This window comes from Malurus melanocephalus, unplaced genomic scaffold (genome assembly GCF_030028575.1).
Source record: "Malurus melanocephalus ecotype Western Australia unplaced genomic scaffold, MMel_1.1 scaffold_195, whole genome shotgun sequence".
Taxonomy (NCBI): Eukaryota; Metazoa; Chordata; class Aves; order Passeriformes; family Maluridae; genus Malurus; species Malurus melanocephalus.
Window position 1 is genome coordinate 1,236,474 of NW_026623427.1, and position 21,432 is coordinate 1,257,905.

Sequence of the window (21,432 nt, forward strand, 5' to 3'; positions counted from 1 at the left end):
CTAAAGAGGGGGGCCAGGAAGAAACCCATGACTGGAGTCAAGAGATCTCCAGACCCAGGCTAGGGAATATTTACAAAGCACTTGCTGGCCTGAGGGAGAAAATGTGTTYATTGATGGGCCTTCAAAGGTGGTAGAAGGGAAGCGAGTTACAGAACACACTCTCATCAATGGAAGGGAATTAAAGGAAGGGGTGAGTTTGCCACCCACATGATCAGCTCAAACAGCAGAGCTGTATGCACCTGTGAGAGCCTGTGAATGATATTGGGACAAGGTAGCAAATATTTTTACTGATTSCAGGTATGCCTATGGGGTGATACATGCATTTGGGAAAATGGGGAAATGAAACACCTTTTGAAGCTAGTGATAGAAACTAGAATGCCATGGGTACAGCTTTTGACACTGAATTTAGCAAGAATAAGGGCCAGACCCAGGGGAGATATTCAATTATCTCCCTTTGAACTGATGCACGGAATTCCCTGCCCTTGTAGTTCTCAGCCTAGTGGGAGGGTGGAAATAAGTGGTTTATATTTAAGACAATATGTGGCCAGGATACTGTCTCTTGTAAAATCTCTTTGACAGGAGGCTCAGCTGGCACAGAMCCTGCCTTTGGACTTTGCTGTTCACAGCATCCAGCCAGGACACTGGGGGCTGGTTAAAGAGTGGAAAGAAGCACCACTGGTGGCAAAGTGGAGTGGACCTTTCCAAATGTCACTGACACAGAAACAATCATCAAGACAGCTGAACACGGGTGGATCCATCACACTCGGGTCAAGGTCTCTAAGACCCCAGAGATTTGGACATCTCAGCTGGAGGAGAAGGATGGAAAGCCATGACTGACACTGCAGGAGCAGACTGGAGCAGCAGCCAGTGCATCGACATTGAGGGAAGCCCCTGTGCCTGCTGAAATATTCTGTGTGGGCATCCCTCCTTTCAGGTCTCCAGTCACTGTGCAGGGTAACCCTTTCTGTGTTTTACGTTAAGTGGTTTCTGTGCCTTAATTCGCCACAAGGAGTGCAGAAGAAAATGTGAGAATTAGATTAGGTGATTAGATTACACTATTAGCATGTTTTTCTTAATAATCTTCCCCTTACATTGTCAGTTAGGTTTGGGCCAGAGATGGGAAAATCGGGTTTTTTAACCTTAGGTGGAAGAAGTAGCAAAAACCTTTAACTTTAGCAATTGTTGGGTCTGCGGAGGGCCAGGAGTATCTGATGACTGGCCATGACTGGCCTCTAAGTGAGGTTCATAACAGAACAGGATTTTGGGATGAGGAAGGAAGTCCATGGCGACTTCATTCTTCTGAAAGAGGCATCTATTGTCTAAATCAAACAGGGGGCRTATACGTGGGAAAAAGTGTTTGTGATTGGATTTTATCTTTGGGTTTAGATKGTTGGGCCCCCAGCTGCCCTCCTTATGATTGCACCAAATAGCACAACTGTAATCTTTTTACCTTGCTTGGTGCAGCTCATGCAGCCCGTGATCAAGGGGATGCAAACAGTGGCCATGCCTACTGATCCAGAAATGGCTACAAAAAGAAGAAAATTGTGTTGCTGCAAATAATCACAAACTCAAAAAAGACCCAGAAAATTGAGTCAATGGTAACTAAGGTTTGCAAAAACAGTTGCTGAGAAGATAAGAAGAGGAGGGATTGAAAGGAATGAGAGGGAGATGTCTTTACAAACAAACTATGGGGTCTGCAGGGAGATAAGGCCAGATAGGTGAAAGGAGCAATGGGAGGAACCATAAATTCCATAGGAATTCCACCCATTGACACAGACTGTTACTCACCCAAGGCAGTGCTAAATCCCCGGATTTGGAGAAAAAGAGCAGAGACACAAAAAGAGTAAGAAGGTGTGGGATGCACATTAGAAAGGGGTCTGTATTAGGCCATTTGGSAAGTCTGTATCTCTCAAGTACCTCAGCCAAGGGGGAAAGAGAGAGGGAAATGTGGCCGGGAAATTAGGATAAAAAAGAGTCTGCATCTTCTAACAATTTGAGAGACCCCATAGAAATGTCCCATGGCCTCTCCCTTTATTCAAATAAAGTTACAGGACTCCTCTGTCTCTTTTTTGGACATAAACCTCTGGTGTTTGTGGATTAATTTTCCTAACATGGGATACACCTCTCTCTGATCCTCTCCTTCTGCCCCAGTTTTCATTCACTTAAAATGGGAGCCAAAGATGGCCATGGGAAAAGGACATGAACCAGATTTTGAATCTTTGCATAAGGCTGAAAACACATTGTAAGACTTTTTTCTTCTGAATCCCTGCGAGGTATCAACTTTAGTACTTGATGGGCATTTAAAAAAAGTATATGTAACCATATCTGYAGTGGCAGAGAAGGAACTTTGTGACTAAATCAGAAAGGCTTAGTGAGACAGCCTGTATTTGTGTCCTAGCAGGGGGTTCATCTTGAGGGAAGAAGCTGATAGAAAAATAAATGGAAATGTTTGCTGGCAAGAAGAGGCCTAGAGTGCAGCAAAAAAAGACTGTGYAAAGAAGCTACAGCTGAATGAAGAAATGCCTGACTATTCTGAGACAAGTAATAAAGTAGAAACACTTGAGGCTATTTTCACAGAACCTGCCAAATCACATTAGAAATCTGCATCAAACCCACAAAATCAAACAGACAGAAGTTTAAAAATTCCAGAATTTGGGTTATCTCTTAATTTTATCCTCTTCTTGCCCATAAGACTTCAGGCCTTACTCAGTGTGTGCAGTCTAAATTCCACACCAAACAAAAATGAGATTTTCCTCTCAGTGTCCCCATGGCTATCATCTTTAGTATTTCAGAGCTCCACAAAATTTATGCYTAACATCCCAAAGCTCTGAGAATGGAATTGCCATTACAGGTAATATTATCTTTATATTTAAAATAGTGTTTCAGACAYCACCACAGCACATATTTGTCATAGTTCTACGTGCCTGGGTATTTGTGCTAAAAATCAGACAGCTTGAGGGGGTGACCCACACCTTTTCCTGCCCTCAAGAAATGCAGAGGCAGAGGGGACCAAACCTCCACRGGAACATGAGGGGGAAAGGCCAAAAAGTAAACAGCCATTCCCCTTTTTGCTTCTTTGATCACATATCTGCAGGAAATTAATACTTCCCTAATTCATCCCCAAAGCACCAGTAAAGTCTTTGATGAATAATTGAACACTTTTTGAAAAAAGATATATTTATTTTTGATATCACACACTGAGGGAAGTTGTAAGTGATCATTTCAACATTTCTTTCTATCCCTGAGTACTCAAGTGTGCAGTCTTAATGTTATTTCAAAACCTTAAAAAATCTTTAGGAAAAATAGTAACATAAGCAGTTATACTATCCCTTATCTGTCTTATTAGTAGGGATCTAAATAACAAGTTTGTACTAATAGGATATTCATCTGTAGTGAGTGTTCCTTGTATTTGAAACACAATTCAACACCACTGCTTGATGTGATGCTGTGATTAGAAAAGGACCAGTGACACCTTTTCATGAACAGATGAAAGATGTTAAAGAAAGAAGAAAGAAGCTGCTTTACTGCTCTGTTTTGCACTGGTGACATCAATACTGAAAATCCTTTTGCTGTGTATTATTCTGGTGTCAGTGTATTTAAAAGGTTACCAAAAAATTACCTGAAAGCAGGAGAAAATATCTTAAAATTAAATGTCTTAAAAACTCAAAGACTTTGATTTCTTTAGCTTACCAAAATGAGTGCCCCCTTGACAGCTCTGTGATGACCAAATGCCAGATACCAAAAAGATCTCAGATGTAACAAGAAAAGGTTTAACAGAGGGCAGGCCCTGATTAAAGACCCAGATTAAAGTTGTTTTTTTTTTTTTTATTTGAAAAAAACTGCAACAAATTCCCAAAGACAAGTAATGAACTGTCTGCTTCTTCATGTCTTCAGATCAAAACCAGATCCCTCCTTAAAAACATGCATGGTAAAGCCTAGGTGACATTAATTACCAGATTTCCTAGCCTCGAAGATATTCCTCTGGCTTTCTGTGAAGTAGTTTCAGCCATCGATTGACAGCAGAGGAATAGTGAGGACCCAGAATTTTGACCTGCGCTTCATATTTCAGCAAGAAGCAACCTCTAATCCTTCTGTGTCTGTACCCGTCCCAGCCYTCCTCTCYCCGTCCCTGTCCCWYCCCTCCCACTCATCCCGCCCCTCCCGCAGTTTCACTTTCTCTTCTCTCGTCCCTCCCGCCGTCAATAGTGAGAGGCACCGAATGCCAGTGGAGAGAACGGGAATGCAGCTTTTATTTCTTCAATCCTAAATAAAAAGCTTGAACTTAGAAGACCTGAGCAGGGAACAGAGAAGGCAGGGAGAGCCAGGATCAATGCAAGCCCCACAAACCCATCCCCACGGGCTGCACAAGCCCCGCGGCTCCTGGGCTGGCTCATGCGGTGCGCTCAGAGCCCCCGGGCTAGCCCAGCAGAGGCGTCCGCTCGCCACCTCCCGGGCAGGGCGAAGAAAAGGAGGAAAACGGTTCTGCCGAAACCCGGGATCGAACCAGGGACCTTTAGATCTTCAGTCTAACGCTCTCCCAACTGAGCTATTTCGGCTGCCGTGCTGCCGTTAGGGCGGTGGGATTCCACTAATCCGTTCTTCCAGACCCGTCGTCTGGTTGCCTGTACTTGATGATCTCAATAAATAGATGTTATTAGCCCTGAAGCGCTGGATGCCACAAGCGAGCCGATTATGGGTCTTTGCAAACAAACTTATGCCCTAAGCTGAACACAAATCAGCGGTAACACAAAACTATGCATATACAAACTATGCACAACACACACTTGCATCMGGTTGAAGGTGTTTCGGCAGGGGGTCCCTGGATTATTAGGGGAGGGAACAGAAACGGGAACATTGTGTGAGACTCAGAAGCATTAAACTGGCAGTATTTTAGCTTCAGTTTTCAGGGACTTCAYTTTAAAGGCTGACAAATTGTAAGATGATGCAGAGATAACGGTATCACGAAGAGACATGAATAGGAAGGGCACCTGCATCTTCTTGTGTCCATGGTCCGGCTGGGAGATGCATGTTCCACTGGAGAAGCTCCCTGTGTCCGCACAAACCACAAATCCCGACTAAACAGTGTTATAAGAAAAACAGTTKACATACACATTGTCCATTTCCTGTTGATTTATTTCAACAGGAAACTGTTCTCACACTCCTGTGGCTACAGGTCAGAGATAAAGGATGCATCCGAGTGCCCACATTAGTGCCTATGGCGGGCACTGACATCTCAAGTTTGTGTTTATTTGTGCAGTCCATGGCTATAACAAAAGGCACCTGTGARGGCATCTCCTATTCACACTTCCTGCACACTGTGCAGAGAGAGGCTGCTTTGCAATATTGTCCACTGCTGCTCCCTCCTGTTAGTAAAAAAAAAAAAAAACCCAGAGACCTCTCTCTCTCCCTCTTTTTTTCTGTAGTACTGGAGGAATTTAATAAATCCCTCATTTTTTGAGAGRGGAAGAAGCAGCTTCATCCCAAACCAGCCATGTGAATATATGGTGACATAACCCCCCCCCCTGTTTCTTTTTATTTTCAGAGGGTATTTTTCCTCAAGTTGTCCCCCATTTGGGAAGTCCTATGTGAGTGAATACTGTTCTTCAGGAGCCAACGTATTTTCAGGAGTCRAAGACCTATTTTCAGAAATACAAAAGCTGAGTACTGAGCCGGCAGTTTAGTGACTGAAAACAAAAACTCTTTACAAAAAAAATTCAGTTAGGGAGAGGTTAAAAAACCCACCCACGCTTGTGCTTAAGAGGTGTGCAAACAACATACTGATACAAAATCTCATCTTCTCATGATTTGCCATTGCCACTGGCAATGATTGTTTTGCTGAGAAATGATGAATGTAATCCCTTAATAAGCGTGTCTCCTACTGATGCAGCTAACACAATCTTGTCATCTTTGGTGCAGATCAACTCCAAATGTGTCAAGACATGCAAAGGAGTCAAAAYTGACTTAAGAGTTTTCCTACATTACCACAACAAGCAGAGGTACTATGGAGCAATAAGTTTTTCCGATTTTTATTTTCAGAAATCTTTGTTTYGCCAGTTGAAATGGAAATGGCAATGGAAATAAAAAYTAAAKATAATGCTAAACAAAATTAAAAGAKAAGGAAAATTCCATTTCAGATATAGCATATTAATAAGTCAGCTTTTCCCCTAACAGAATTTGGCCAGGGGGTTTGTATTAAAAGTTCCYCCTGAAGAGTAGAAAGATATGTGCATGTCATGGCTACTTAATAAGCCTAAGAACAGTTTTAGCAAAATGATGCATTCTGAGTCAAAAAACCCACAAAAACCAAAAAACCCCAACATTTTTCACCCACAATCTTCCTCCTATGTCAAAGACAGTACAGGGTGGATAAACAAAAGCTATTTTCTAGTCCATCATACTATGACAATGTAAACCAGCCTCAACCACAGCTGATATCCCTTATGCCAAGCAGCACACAAATTCAAGCAAGTGCTGAGGTCAGACCAGAGAAAGCCTTGGGTTCTCTCTGTTGCACRAACTGGAGCTGATACACACACCGCACACACCCCACAGGCTACGGCTCACAGGGTCGGCTGTGGATGCTCCACCCCTGGCAGTGTTGCAGCCCAGGTTGGATGAGGCTCTGTGTCCCTGYGCATGGCAGCAGTGCTTGAATTAGATGATCCTTAAGGTCCTTTCCCACCCAAACCACTTCTGTGATTCTGTGACTGCAGACAGCACTCCTTCAGCTGTCCACTTCAACGTCTTCCAAGTCCTTTCACTTGCTGCTGRTATGGGATGTACCAAATAGCAACTGTGGTACACCAAGACAGTGACATAACAATGTTGGTTTTCCCCAATGCACAAGGGATTTCAGGAGCTGCTTCCAAAAGCTCTGATCCAACTATAACAGTAATCCCAAAAAGGGATGCRAACTGACAGTGATCCCCACTTAAGTACCCAAAGTCCGTGGCAGAACCTGGATCAAAACCTTTGCCAAAGTCCAGACCTTCTCCCCGAGAAAGTTTCAGCAATTTAAGTGACATAAACGGTTACTCCATTTATTTTCTTACTGGCGTAGCCTCACTTTGTTCTGTGACACAAACYTTGAGAATGGACTGAAAAATTAGTGTTCACAGTATTTTACAACACTACCTCTGCCTTCTGCAGAAATAACCTCCCAGTAAAATCAGTGAGAAAACCTTAAAAGCATTACATTTCTGCACATTGACAATTCACTCGTTGATCCTTTGTCCTTTTCTTCCTACAGAAGCCAGAAGGCTAATGGCAAAATAAGCTGTTTTGTTTAACAGAAAATAACCTTTTCCTGTGAAAGAAATGCTCCTATCAGCTCACTTACCTACCAAGAAAATCTGATCTACAGGAAAGTAACTCTWAGCAAAAGACTCCTAGATTTTTTTTTAAATATACATATTTCAGTATTTTTAAATGTAAATATATGTTTATATGTATTTAAAAGTAGTAACACAAAGCCAAAAATCTCAATCACTTGGATGAATTAACTTATGTTAATTCATTAAATGTTCAAAAATATTTAAATAAACTAGAACAGCTTCCACTAAAAAGTATGTGGCAGATYATTACATACAAAGCCCTGTAACTTCTATCAGTCCCAAATGGAGGCTTTTACTTCTAAACCAACTATCAGAAACAAAAAAAAAACCCGTCACACAATTCAAGTATAGTATTAGTATCACACTTGGTCACAGAAAACTCACCTTCAATAACAGGYTCCTAGAGTTTAAAACCCATGCTTGGTGCTGCAGTAAGCCTAGAAACTTCCTGGTTAGCCTTCTTTTAGAATGACTCTTGCCAACCAAAAGTGGCATTTTATCAATGCACCATGTACCACACAAGAGGTGTGAAGTTGGGAACACTTGTGTTCCAAGAGTCAACTCCCAGTTTCTGAGATCCTTTGAAGTCACAGTTTTCTCTGAGTTCACCACAGCATCCCAGTCCTATACCTCTTGCAGCTCAGCCCTGGGGCCACAGAGGATCAGGGACTGTGCCAACCACAGAAGCTGAAGTGATAACACCAAAAAGAGTGGTCTCATCTATGTAAAAGAGAAGGTAATTTTTTTCAGGATAATGGAAGAGCTAAGAATTTTTTTTTTTTTTTTTAAAATTCCACCATCTACTTTCTCAGCATGTTTTTCTTAACTAAGAGAAACAAGTTACACCATATTTATTACTAAATCAACTTTGAACAAGATTCATTGACATATTTCTAGAACTGAAGGTTTTCCCTCAAATTTTATATTGAAACTCAAATATTGCTTCATCTTTAAAATGTTTATTACAGAAAAAAAATTGTGAAACACTGCATTGATTAAGGTCTGCCAACCCACAGTTCACAGAAAAAGAAACATTTGAAAAAATTTTCYCTGTAAGCAGCCTTCATATCACAGGAAATAAGATCATTGGAATGTTAACTGTKTTCCAGTATTTCAAGTTTGTTACAGTTAAGAAAAGGGAATTAACATGTAATAGACAGCGATACAGTAAAAAGAGGACAAAGTTTAAGGAAATGCTTAAGGAAATCTCAGTGAGAATACGTGCTACATCTTGACACCTTTCCCCCTTGTTAAAAAGGGGCATTTAAAGTCATAGATAAGTTTAATCAGTCATCTACAAAAGCTAATAGTGCACCAGCAGAGAAATGGACGGAATCATACAGGTGCTGTATCCAGCTTTTGTCAACAAATTGATAGTCTCCAAAAAATATAAAATTTCTCCCCTTAATTAAAAATAGAACCGAACTCTTTAAAGTGACAAAAGGTTATATACATTACACTGTAAAAACAAACAGATGAATAATTCCAGAACTAAACGAAATATAACTCCAAGTCCCAAAAGCTGTAATCACAATTAATTATTCTACATAAGGCAGATTTTACTTCAGTTACACTAATTTATAACATTATAAATACTCTTTACTCCATACAGTTTTTTAAAATCAATACCTAGTGACAACAGAGTATTGCACCAAAAATTGAAATTAAGAGGTTCAACTTATAAAGTGCTGAAACCAATCCAAAGATGTGCCATACTGTGGTTCTTCACTCATCATGGTTCATGGATCTTGAATAATTAAGAGTCCAGTGCGGCCACTTGATTGCAGGCTTTGAAGAAAAGACCATATGAGGTAGAAAAAACTCCTTCAGGTTCTGTGCTACCCTATGGATCACTAAGCTGGGCAAATGGCTCTGTCACAGGAAAGGGCTCCAAAGCTTTCTCCGAGTTTTTCCAGTTGTGAAAATTTTCTCTGTACCATTCAACTAGTATGGAAAGAATGTTGATGAGTCAAGCTGACCAGAGATAACAGGGAAATCCAAATATTCCACAGACATCATAAGAGTAACAACATGGCAACTGTTCTTTATGGAAAATTTTAACCTATGATATTACAAAAAGCTAGTTTAAACTATAGATTCTTTATGCAAGACTTACTCTAGCATTAAAAAGTGATCATCCCTTCTTTTTAAGTAATGTAAATTCACCACTTAGAAAATAGCCAATTTTAAAATTCAAGTGTTACATTCAATCTCTAGCTTCTCATTAACTAACGTAAGTACCCATTTCCCCTTTGTCTTTCTCCCTTCTCCYATCACTCCTAAATCAAYGTAAAACACTTACTTGTTTTTGTTATTCCTTCCTTCCAAGGCACTTTAGGTCTCCATCCTAAACTGTGCATTTTTTCTGAATTCATTGGATATCTCAGGTCATTTGTAGGCCTGATAATATAAAAAAATGCATACGGAAAACAATCTAATTATACTTCTTCATTAATTAGAGATGCAGTACCTCACATTGTCTTCCAAGGAACATTAGATATGCTTCAGTTTTGAAAATTCCCATCAACATGAACAGATTGCATTGCCTTCAAAAAATACATGGCAACTGAGTGCAGCTACAACAATACAATTCAGTTTGTACAGTCAGCTACTTGAAACTGACTAGAATAAATATTAATTAATATTTTATTGGCACAAAAATGAACACAGAACTCAAATCACTGCCAACGCAACTGTGCAACTCAGTGCATTTGCAAAGCAAAGCCAGTGTCTTCTAATACTAGCATTTACATTTTTCATCCTGAAAACCCACAAATTTACACACACTTCAGATTTAAAATACACAGGCTTCCAAAGCATCATCATTACAGTGGCTCATCAGCTACAGAAACTTAGTAATACTGRATATGTAGAATTCCRAGCTGCAAGATTCAACACAGAAAGACACATGTATTTCAGCAAGGCAGAAATTTCACTTCCACAGTCTGTCAGATAGGTAGCCTAGTCTAGCATTCCTGCACTGGCATACTGAACAGTCAAGGTAGATGTGCAGGCACAAACCAAGTACTTATCACTATTACTATAACATGCTAATCTCGAGAAGAAGCAGAACTAATKTTTCTGCAGCAAGTAACCACCATGACCTTTAAGTCACTCTTATTTTATGACCTTTAATTACACAATTAAAGAGTCATGAAATAGGTATCTTAACAACCTTTTATAAGACCTCAAYGTTCCCTGAAACACTTATTCCTACGTGGTTTGTTTTCCCAAGCCCATTTCTGTTTAAACATTAGCAGACAGGACCCAATACACATGAAGATACATCTCAAACTGAACTACACTGAGAACTCCTGAATACTCCCATCATGCAAGCCAAAGGCAATTTGTTCAAAGTCCTGTGATACACTCAGATAGGATCCCAAAGAACACTTCCTTTTAAAAACAGTAGTACATTTTTAAAGACACTTCAGTTGCCATGATAACAATCCAAATGTGAACAGAAAGTGAGAATTCTAAAGGCCATAATACTTAACTGCTATCAGTAGACATGTCATTTCTAATCACTCTGGAGAGAGTGATATCTAAAGTAAGTAGAGACTCATTGTTGCTGCAGAAAAGAAATGGAGATAAAAGAACAGAGCCAAACCATGCCTGAAATTAAGGATGGAAACACACAGCAAAAACATATTCATAAAAGCTACACATTTTTACCACTACCCTAACTTTGGTACCTTAGAGCTTTACATGTACTTTTGAGATAGCAGCTTCAGCTTAAGATAGAAATCTAAAGCTAATTACACTCCATTAGGCACACATTCTTGCCTGTAAAAGGGTCTCACTAGAAAGTATACCTAAGTCTGAATTAGTCACATTAAGGCCAAAATACTTAAGTTACTTGAGAGACAATGGGATTAATCTCACTCAGTGATACTGAATACAAAGTACACTGAATAAACTGTCCAAACCACTATGAAGGAAAGACTTAGTAGCCCTGTAAAACCTGTCCTCTTCCCAGAGCAAACTTCAGTAGTGAGAAGTATGAAGAAAGTTTGAAGACAAACACATTAGCACTACACATTACCCTTCAAAACACACATTCTGACCTACAGGTCCAAATAATAAAGGAAAATCCTGGTTTTCTATACAGTACCCTGATCATAGATGTCAAATCCACTAGCAAAAAAAAAAAAAAAAATTAAGGAAGCAACACAGCTCTTATTCCCTCAAAGGTATTCCCTCCTTCAGAACAGAAACACTTCCACAAAAATCTATTTAGTTAATGTAAAGGTTTGGTTCAGGACAAAACTATGCTGCATGTGCAGCACATCCTGTTGTGTCCTCCACGTTCTCACCTGTCTTTGACATAATCCATCCAGTGCTCCATTTCAGACTCTGAACTGGTCTTCTTTATCTGTCAAGAACAAAAACAAGTATAACTCCCATATATCTTGCACTGTCTAAACATATATTTAAACTTCAGTTTATTACCCACCCCCCCGCCCAAAAAAAAAATCACAAACAGAAATGGTGTTTTGTATACTGAGTCTTCAAACCACTGAAATTATCAAAATTATCTAGAACAATTCCAATCTGTCCCTTCATCCAAGCACTGCCAGAACAACTATAATCAAACTGCTGATTTTAATAGTGTTACATTCTCAGACCAAAACTAAAGCAGCCAGCATGAAAAAGATTGAATTCAATCATGATGACAGTTATATCCCAGTCAGGCTAACTGATGCAGCAATCTAACACAGGATAGCCCATACTGCAAATTTACACAGTTCAGCTGCCATGGATAAGTATCTTCCAACACCCACCACAAGCCTAAGCTCTTTCATAGCTACAGAAGGCTTGTAGAAGAATTGTTCGCATGTGCAATGAAGACTGGTGAAGAAAAGCATCAGAACTGTTTACTCACTAAATGGATTAGCTCCTTAGCAAGCTGGGTAATGGACATCTCAAAGTTAGTTCCAATGTTATAAATTTCACCTGGTTTCCCCTCCTTCAGGACAGTAAGAAATGCTTCTACCACATCAGTTGCATAAAGGAAATTCCTTCTCTGAAGTCCAGAACCATGAATGCAGCTTAAGACAAGAAAAAGACAAAAATTTTTTGTCAATCCTTAAATAGACATATTCAATTTACTGGATTGTGTTTTAAGCAGTTTTGCTGTTAGATGGTTACCTGAAGGYACCTTAAGTAGCTGACATGCAAACAATCCTTTACTTTAATGAAACACTATTATTAAAATATGTGACTCAYAACTTAGTTATGTAATCATGATTTTACAAATTAGCCTATATTTATAACTGCAATTACAGTGTTATAGCACAAATACTACAAAAAAATGCAAGTTACCTACCATTTTCTGTTCTGTTGCAACAAAGATATAAACTTTGGAATAACCTAAGAATTGAACAACAAAAAAAAAAACTTTACACAAATATTTTAGAACCTGTTACTCTACAAAGAATAAGGMACTTCAGCAGTTACATAGTATTAAATATTTTAATAATATCCTTTAAATACTTTCAAGTTTTRTTAAGTAGAATGAAAATATATCAAGCTTAGAAACTGCAAGGATATTGGTTTGCAAGAGTAGATGCTTCTACTCTGTTGTAAATCTTCTCTTTCTGGCAGTTACAAAAGTAACATTTTTACAAAAATAAAAGAAGTTTCCATTACTTTTGCACACAGCAGTGCACTAGAGTATAACTAGAAGTAATTACTGCCAATAAATCAGAACAAGGTTCAAACATCCAGCAAATTACAGTAAATCTAGAACCCAGGAATTCTTAAAATAGTTCCATTTGGAAGAGAATCAACAGAGAATTTCAAGAGAATGCAGATGAACACAGATCAAGTGACAATGTATTTGCTGAACAAAGATTTAGAATATCATGTTTATCTGCAAGCTTAAATCCAGTCATATGTGTGAGCTCAAAATATATAATCACAAGTTAGTTGCAAAAAGGCTTTTTTCAAAATTTATCCCATGCACAGGAGAAAAAAGTAACATCACTGCAACCCTGAATTATGGTACACTGAAGCTCAGAGTAAAGCATCATTTAACTTACTTTTTCTGGATACTGGTGTGGTCCATAAACATTACTGCTCCGTGTGATGACAACTGGAAACTGAAGAGCATTACACATACACATGATTACATAAGAAAACATATACCAGTAAAAATCTGTACCTTTCATGCTGATCAATAAACAAACTGACATATGCACAGTGCTTACTCAAAAATCTGCAAGCGCTTACAAACATTACTGAATTAAGCTCTCTGTATTTCTGTCAAACAGGCAAGGGCCTCCAGGTATCTCAGCCTGTTAGGAACMCCAGAAGGGACAAAGGTTTGAATCCTCTCTTGCTCTGGAACCACCACAGGACATTACACATGTGCATCTGGYGGACTGAAGACTGGCCTACCCCTACTTCTTCCAGTACGTTTCACAGGCTATTAACATCCTATTCTTGCCCACTTCATAGCAAAAACAYCATATATCAAGAAAAAAAGTCTAAATATTATATGTTATTAAATATTAAATGTTTGCTTAAACAAATCCAACTAACAGGGCTTCTTCCTTTTTTTTTTGCTTTAAGTATAAGCCTAGTCTTAATACAATTTGAGTTTTGAATGTTCTACTTCTGTGTAATACTTTTGTACTTCCTTCAAGCTTAGCACTGGTTTTTAAATTCCTAACATTTTCTCTGACCATTTTATCAAAGCACATTTCTAGTTTTCACAATTCAGATTAAAAAAAAACAAAATTTAGAAGATCTGACGTGACACCACTGTTTGCAATGCATCTTCGCCACTTATTGGTGGACATTCTCCAATACACCCAAACACTGGACTAACAATAAGAAAGAGGTGGCACTGTGTGGACTAGTACTGATTTTTCTTTTATACTCTTATGTACATAGTACAGACACTTAATTACAGGCTTCAGAGTTTTTGAAGCTTCCATGAACTTACTTGGTATCTTTCCCAGTAAGACTGAACAAAACACTCTGCAGCTGCCTTAGAGGAGGCATAGGGATTTGTCGGCCGTTTTGGTGAGGATTCATCAAATTCCTAAAATGAAGAGAAGAATTTGCATTACTCAGTTTATTTTGCCCAGATAAGCCTTAAAATTACAAAAAGAAATAAAAATCTCTAAATATCCAAGCACATCAGTCTGAMAAAGTTCCTTTACAGCAGAAAACCATAACAAAAGACAGCCTATTTATTGAACATAGGAGGCAGCCAGATTACCAGCAGTAATATTTCTATACTTCTAGGAGAGTACCTCACAGTAGCAGGTCCTCAGATTTTTATCTTGTAAAATAATCACTGTTGCTACAKGGAGGCTCAATCCTTTTCAGACTCGTATTGCCTCAGTCATCCATTGCACCAGCACCAGCAAATTGACCTTTCAGTCCTAAATAAAAGGAGGCTTTTCTTAAACTTTCCTGTAACCTTATTTCTGTAAGAAATGTAGAACTGCAACACAAAAATGTCCAAAGCATGGCTTCAACAATTCTGACCACTTCCAGAACAGGTATCTTCCAGGCTATCCTGACATTTTAATCTACTTCTCACTTGACGGGGGAAAAAAAAMCAAAAAAAGGTTACACAGCACAAGGTGTGATTTGTAACAATCACCTTAACGTGATTAAAAGACTTACTGTTCTTGTTCAGCCTTTGCTTCTGAAATTAACTGGGCTTCTTCCCGCCCAAAAAAACTCTACAAGAACTTCTAGTGTGATTCACAAGAGAAGAAAAAACAGATTGAATTCCTCTTTTAAAGGCTCAGAGGGAGAAAAATTTCACTTGAAGGTATCAGCCAAGCCACAGGTCTACACACAAGAAAGTATCATCCTTGGGTATCATTAAAGTCTACAAATGGAAGTTGTGTTGAAGGAACTGAAAAAGACCTTGCAACAGTAAGAAAGTGCATAGGACTCTTCCGAAGTGCATTAATATTTTAATGGACTATGGCAAAAGGCTCTTTGACTGTTTTTTTTTTTAAAGATGAACGTGCATGATTTGCTTCTTCAGTGACCTAAATTACATTTCCAGAACTAAGGTCAATAATTACTAAATTGTAAAAAAAACCAAGATTTCCATACAAAAAGAAACACCTGAATATTTATTACAGGAATATAGGAATTGTTTCCTGTTTCAATTGTCACTACCTGCACTTCTGTTAGCATTTTAGCAAGAGTATAAAAGCAGTTCCTTGCCTGTCAAACTGTGCACATTATTGAAGTCTCATGAATGCTCCAGGACAAAACCTGTATAATATATTCCTTTGATACTATCTCTGAGGAGTAGTGACATCATTAATGACCAAAATGTCACTCCTTTAAAATATACTACCAAAACCAAAAAAAAATCAGGAGAGTTTTGAAACTCAGCTTTCTAGAAGCAACCAGTGCTTACTTACAAGTTCCAGTACTATCAGAAGTAGCTAAAAAGTCAGACGCTTACAGAGGCTAATGAAAGTTAGACTCACTTTGTTTTCACTATTTAAATCAGGTAAACTAGGAAAACTCTCATGCATTTTCAAACTCACCTCATCAGTACTACCTCCATATACTTCATCTGTACTAACATAGACAAACTTCTCCACATTGGCTTCATGTGCAGCAGCAACCAGCACATTGGTACCATAAACATTCACGTACGTGAATTCCAGGGCWTGCCAAAAAGAAAGATCTGCATAAAATAATTCAGACACTTCTGATTAAATTTAGACAAGACAGGGTATAGGCTCCTATTGGAGGCTGCAATATAGATCTGTCAGAGAGCAAGGTCCTTATTAAGTGAAGGCACACTTTCTACACTTAACTTGAAGAAAAAAATCTTTGTTCTCAACAAAAGGCTGCAACGAGGAGCAAAAGCTTGTTGACTGTGGACATTTTAACCTATAATAATATTATCTAACTTTATTTAAATGACAGTATAATTACTTCCCATCTCAGCAGGAAAAGCTAAGCACAGTAACAAAAGGGTCATTCAAAGACAGTTGCAAGATGCAGTAAATGGACTTATGACTGTTAACTCATCAGCAGCTGYTTTGACTCTTTTGATTCTTAGGTCTGAATGACCTAATGATGTTGCGCATATTAAATCTGACAGTTTCCATARGTATTTTCCTGCAGAATTCTTTGAGGATTTCTTCTCATGATGGAAGCAGTATGGTGGGGATTGTTCTTATTAACAGTGATACTGAAAGGCAGCAATCTGAAATAGGCACTTTAAGTATAATTCATTCTCTCTTTTTAGAGCTGAGACAGGATTCCAAAGGGACTTATGCCTAATCCTTCAGCTTCCACGCTGTTTTTTCATGTGACAKTGGAGCCAATTAAGTAAAAACTTCAGACTATGTACAAAGCCCCTCTCCACTGTCTGACTCCTTCAGTACACTGTCAGCTACATGTGTATCTGGAATGTCAGTTACATGTAAAGATGGAATTTAAAACTGCAATGCAAACAAAAAGGTACAGCACCATTTATGTGCAACGAAAACAAGACAACAGTTAGATGAAGCACTGTTTAAATCAAGGCTGTGAAACCCTTTGAGTTAAAAAGGGCACCAGACATAGAGTCATGTGATTTGTAGAGACAAATTGGATCCTTGATTTATATGAAAAGACAAAGACTGGCATATATTTCAAGCAGGTATAGCCTTGGAAAACAATACCAAAACACGCAGCAATGCTCACCTACATGTGTTTGGGCTGCAAAATGAAGGACTATATCTATCTTCTCAGTTTCAAAGAGCTGCTTTATAAAAGCAGGTTCACAAATATCTCCCTAAACAGAAAAAAATGTAAATTATTTTTGATAGAAAATAATCAGCTTCCATGTACACCAAGTGTCACATAAGAAACCATTACAAAGGGAATACAGGATACAAACAGCACCACTGAGTTCTGGGCCATTTATTGATGCCATGTCTAAAATAAGACCACATATAAAATTTCACCCATTTAAAACAAATGCTCAGCCAAACTTCTTTCAGAATTTATATTACTATTAACATTAGAAACAGCAATGTTCCCAAAAATACACACAACAAAGGTATAGCATGGAGCTCCAACGCTGAGGCTGAAAATGCCAAGTTCCCAGAGCCAAGTAAGAGTTCCTAGTCTGGCAAGCAGACAGGGACATCTAGTGGCACTGCAAAAGGAGACGAGGATTCCCACTAGGTTGGATGTCTCACAAGGGTTTTTTACTTTTTGCTGTTAATTCAGGTATTTTTTTTTAAATTTATATATTTTTTGAAAAGAGACAGGCATCAGCACACAAGCCATTCTTTAGTTTGACACAGAAGCAACAGCAGTTTTTAAAGGTAAATGCAAGCCAAGAAAGAACTTTTTTGATATTTACYTGTTGGTCCAAATTAAAACAGTACCAGAGAACAGGTGTCTTGTGGAAGAAGACGTTTTTATTTTCAAATATTTAACTAAAAATAGTTCAAATGTACCTAYGTTTTAAGAAATTCTCAGGCAACAACTCTGAACAACAGCCTCAAAGAGGTACTTTAAGTCAGAAGTAAGAGGAAAGTGATTTACCTATTTCTCATCCTGAATAAAACTGAAACACTCCAGTAAATACACTCAAATATTATTTCAAACTAAATGGTTACTAAATTTTTTAAACTGAAATTCAAGATGAGTACATCTGTGTTGAACAGCAACAAAAATTGTGATTAAAATGTATCTTTCACATAGCCCCCAAGTCAAATTTTCTAAACTTATTGTTGTACTTTCCAAAACAGACTTCCTTTCTGCAGTATCACTAGAGTGTATATCCTTCTTACTGTCTCCTAAGGTCAATACCAATGTTACAGCTCTAATCATAAGGACACATCAGAATCTCTTTTCCARCACATTTTTTCCTATCAGTGTGAACAACTTAGTTGCATACCAGCTGCATGTTAAGCAGTTAACCATCCCTAAAAACCAAAAACGGAACCAAACACCCCCACACACACACCAAACCACAGAAAAAGCCCTGAAAAGTTGGAATTATTTATACTGATGTATGTTTTGTGCCCCTGCTCCTGGACATTCCTGTTCTTGCTCAAAAACAGTATAACCACATAATTCCTAGTAAATGTTGCCCTACATCCCCCAGGGATCTGACTGTTCAAAGGATGCCTTCCAGAACTCCAATCTCTTCCCAGCCATTAAATATTAATATCTATCCAGGTAAGAAAACTTTTACACAGCACTCATACATTTCACGTCACACACTGGAAAAAAATCAAACACCTTAGGAAAAATAACCAAAAAGCCAGCTTGGCCATGCTGAAAATGCRCACATGTGCATGTCTGTATACACGCAGTCCCTTTTTGGTATTACAAGAGCACAAATTCCATACAGTGGTTTTATCCCAATGTTCAGAGATATTCCCTTACTGAAATAAAGAGGTAGGCTCACGTAAACAAACAGCAATGGGGATCACCAAGAGGTGAGGGCAAGTTCAACACCCAAACTGACCTGAATCTAAAAAAAATGCAAGTTTACATTTACTACCTCTGACAAAAGTGCTATTTCAGAAAACTGAATGCATTTCTCAGATGTCCTGCAACCTTGGGCAGACTCTGAGACAGAGAGATGAGCATCAGCACTGACTGYTGTAGACAGGAAGTACCTCAGCACACAAACCTAGCAAATCAGAATATTGATCTGAGCAATAAATCAAACTCCATCTCCTATGTGAAGACAAAACTGRAGAAGCAGTACATCAAAAATCTGTAAAATGTCACATTTTGTGGAAGAGAAGGCTTCATCACCTGGATAAACTTGTAGTTCTCCTTCCCAGAGACCGTTTCAAGATTCTTCAAGCTTGCACAGTAGTCGAGCTAAAGAGAAGTACCACACAACATCAACAAGTGGGCTTCATGGAAGCAAATCAGCTCACCATTAGAACCCAACTCAAACCCAACTAACCACTAGAAAGTCTAAAAACAAAATAAAAACTTATTTCAAAAGAAAATCTACTCCACAAGCAAAAGCTTTAAAAACATAAATTTCCAAAATATACCCTAACTGCAAAAATTCTTAAACACACATGTAGAGCTTGAAAAGCTTCATTCTTTTTCTGAACACCAGTTGACCTTCTTTTGCACAGGAAAAAAATGGAAAATCAAACAAAAGTTAGTAACTAAYAATAAGCCATATAAATTTCAACATATTATAGATTGCATTATAAATCATTCAAAACAGTTTTCTAYATCAAGAAAGAAAACAAGCTATTACCTTATCCAGATTTATAATCAGATAGTTTGGATAGTTTTTCACAAGAGAGAGGACTACATGTGAGGCRCTGCAAGATACAAGAAAAACACATTTTACAATTATACACTTGGCTTYAAAGTAATAAAGATRACAAATTACATAYAATTTCAGCAATATCAGAARKCTTTGGGGGAAGAAGGCAGTATATTAMAAACAGCTGAAAGACAAATTCAAAGCTATTTTAACACATGTAAACATTATTCTAATATATACTCTATATATTATCCTGATATCTTCTATATTTAAGTGCATAGGGTTAAGAAACTAAAAATCACAATAAAAGTTCATACTATAATGAAAGAAATCAATACTACCCACAGTCACATTTAAAAAAACCCTTTTGTATGCTATATTCAATTGCCATTCTAAAATACTTTTACACTCTAAAGCTTACACATTAGATATCAGGGAGAACCAAACAGTCAACACTCYTAACCACAACAGTGACTCCCATCACTCAAGTCTCCTACACTGCTGCTAGGTGTAAGAAGTGACAAYCAGACAAGCAGATGGCATTTCCTCTTTGGCACCGTTTTGCGTGTATGAAGCTCACTCTAAGAGCTCGGGTTTAGCAGGGGTTATTTGCACATAGAAATTTGACCCTCTCACAGCTTCCAACTCCAAGCAAACTGGTGGGCTCAAGYCCATGATGGACCAGACTTGACTGATTCAAACTGAGCCCACAGCACTGAGGGTTGATACAAGAAATAGAAGCCGGCTCGAMGCCTTTTCACCCCCAACCCAAAGAACCCATTAGGTTAGAGAAGACCTGAGATCATGGGGTCCAACTTATGACCAGCCACCACCTTGTTAACTACACCATGGTACTACATTAAGTACCRTGTCCARTCATTTCCTGAACACCTGCGACGTCAGTGACTCATGCACCTCATCCTTTCTGYGAACAACGTCTTCTCAATGTCCAACCTGAACCTCCCCAGCGCAGCTTAAGAGTGTATTCTCTCATCCTGTCATTTGCCGCCTAGGGAGAAGAGGATGAACCCCATCTAGCTAAACTTCCTTTCAGGGAGCTGTAGAGAGCGGTAAGATCTCCGCTGAGCCACCAGGCAAAACACCCCCAGCACCCTCAGCCGCTCCTCAGAAGACTTGTGCTCCAGACCCTTCACCAGCTCCGTCGCCCTTCTCTGGGCAGCCCCATCCCGGCTGAGGCCGAGCACTGATCCCACCGCCAGAGCCGGGTGGTCTTTCCTTCACCGGGCACCTTCTCGCACGCCAATGACCGCCGGGGCAGCGTCCCAGCTCGCTCCCCAGCACTTGTCACCTCAAAACCCACGACAGGGGCGAGTTACCAGCAGCTCCTGAGAGAGCGCGGCCCGAGCCAGCGGCACCGAGGAACCGGCCGGGACAGGAACAAGGAGGGCGGCACGGCGGGACCCCGCCCGCCGCATCTCACCCGCACCCTCGACAGCGGTCCGGCGGCCCGCTCCGGCCCCGCTGGGGTCACTCACATGAAGCCGGCACCGCCCGTCACCAGGACCCGCTTCTCGAACACCGGCGGCGCCGCGGGTCCCGCCCGCCCCGACATGTTCCGCGCTTTACGGCACCGGCCGCTCAGTCCCTTTCCCCCGCGGCTGCGCGTGCGCGGCACGGGCCGTAGGTTTCAGGGGCGGASACGCAGCGCCTGCAAGAGGCTCATTTTAATATAGCTTTCTTCGCTCCTCGCGCGGCCGCAAGAGCGCAGCTGTCACCGTCTCGGAGGCCACCGACAGCGGGGCGGGCGTATGCAAACGGCCAAGGTTTCCGCTCCGCATTCAGCGGCGACCGACGGCCGTCTGTTTTACGATTCTGGCTCTCTSAACTTACGGC

The 21,432-nt window shown here is 39.6% G+C and overlaps 1 protein-coding gene and 1 non-coding gene across 2 annotated transcripts; both read right to left on the reverse strand.

Moving 5' to 3' along the window:
- Positions 1 to 4,483: 4,483 nt before the first annotated feature.
- On the reverse strand, positions 4,484 to 4,556 carry TRNAF-GAA (transfer RNA phenylalanine (anticodon GAA)). The gene has a single exon. It is a non-coding gene; the product is annotated as a tRNA-Phe (tRNA).
- A 3,576-nt stretch (positions 4,557 to 8,132) lies between these two features.
- On the reverse strand, positions 8,133 to 21,432 carry TGDS (TDP-glucose 4,6-dehydratase). Its single transcript, XM_057373384.1, has 12 exons — positions 21,075 to 21,432; positions 19,567 to 19,633; positions 19,101 to 19,169; positions 17,022 to 17,112; positions 15,869 to 16,011; positions 14,287 to 14,385; positions 13,379 to 13,438; positions 12,664 to 12,707; positions 12,220 to 12,385; positions 11,651 to 11,709; positions 9,637 to 9,734; positions 8,133 to 9,278 (listed from the first exon to the last, which is right to left on the reverse strand). The coding sequence occupies exons 1-12, from the start codon at positions 21,149 to 21,151 to the stop codon at positions 9,178 to 9,180; spliced, it is 1,074 nt and encodes a 357-aa protein (XP_057229367.1). The 5' UTR covers positions 21,152 to 21,432; the 3' UTR covers positions 8,133 to 9,177.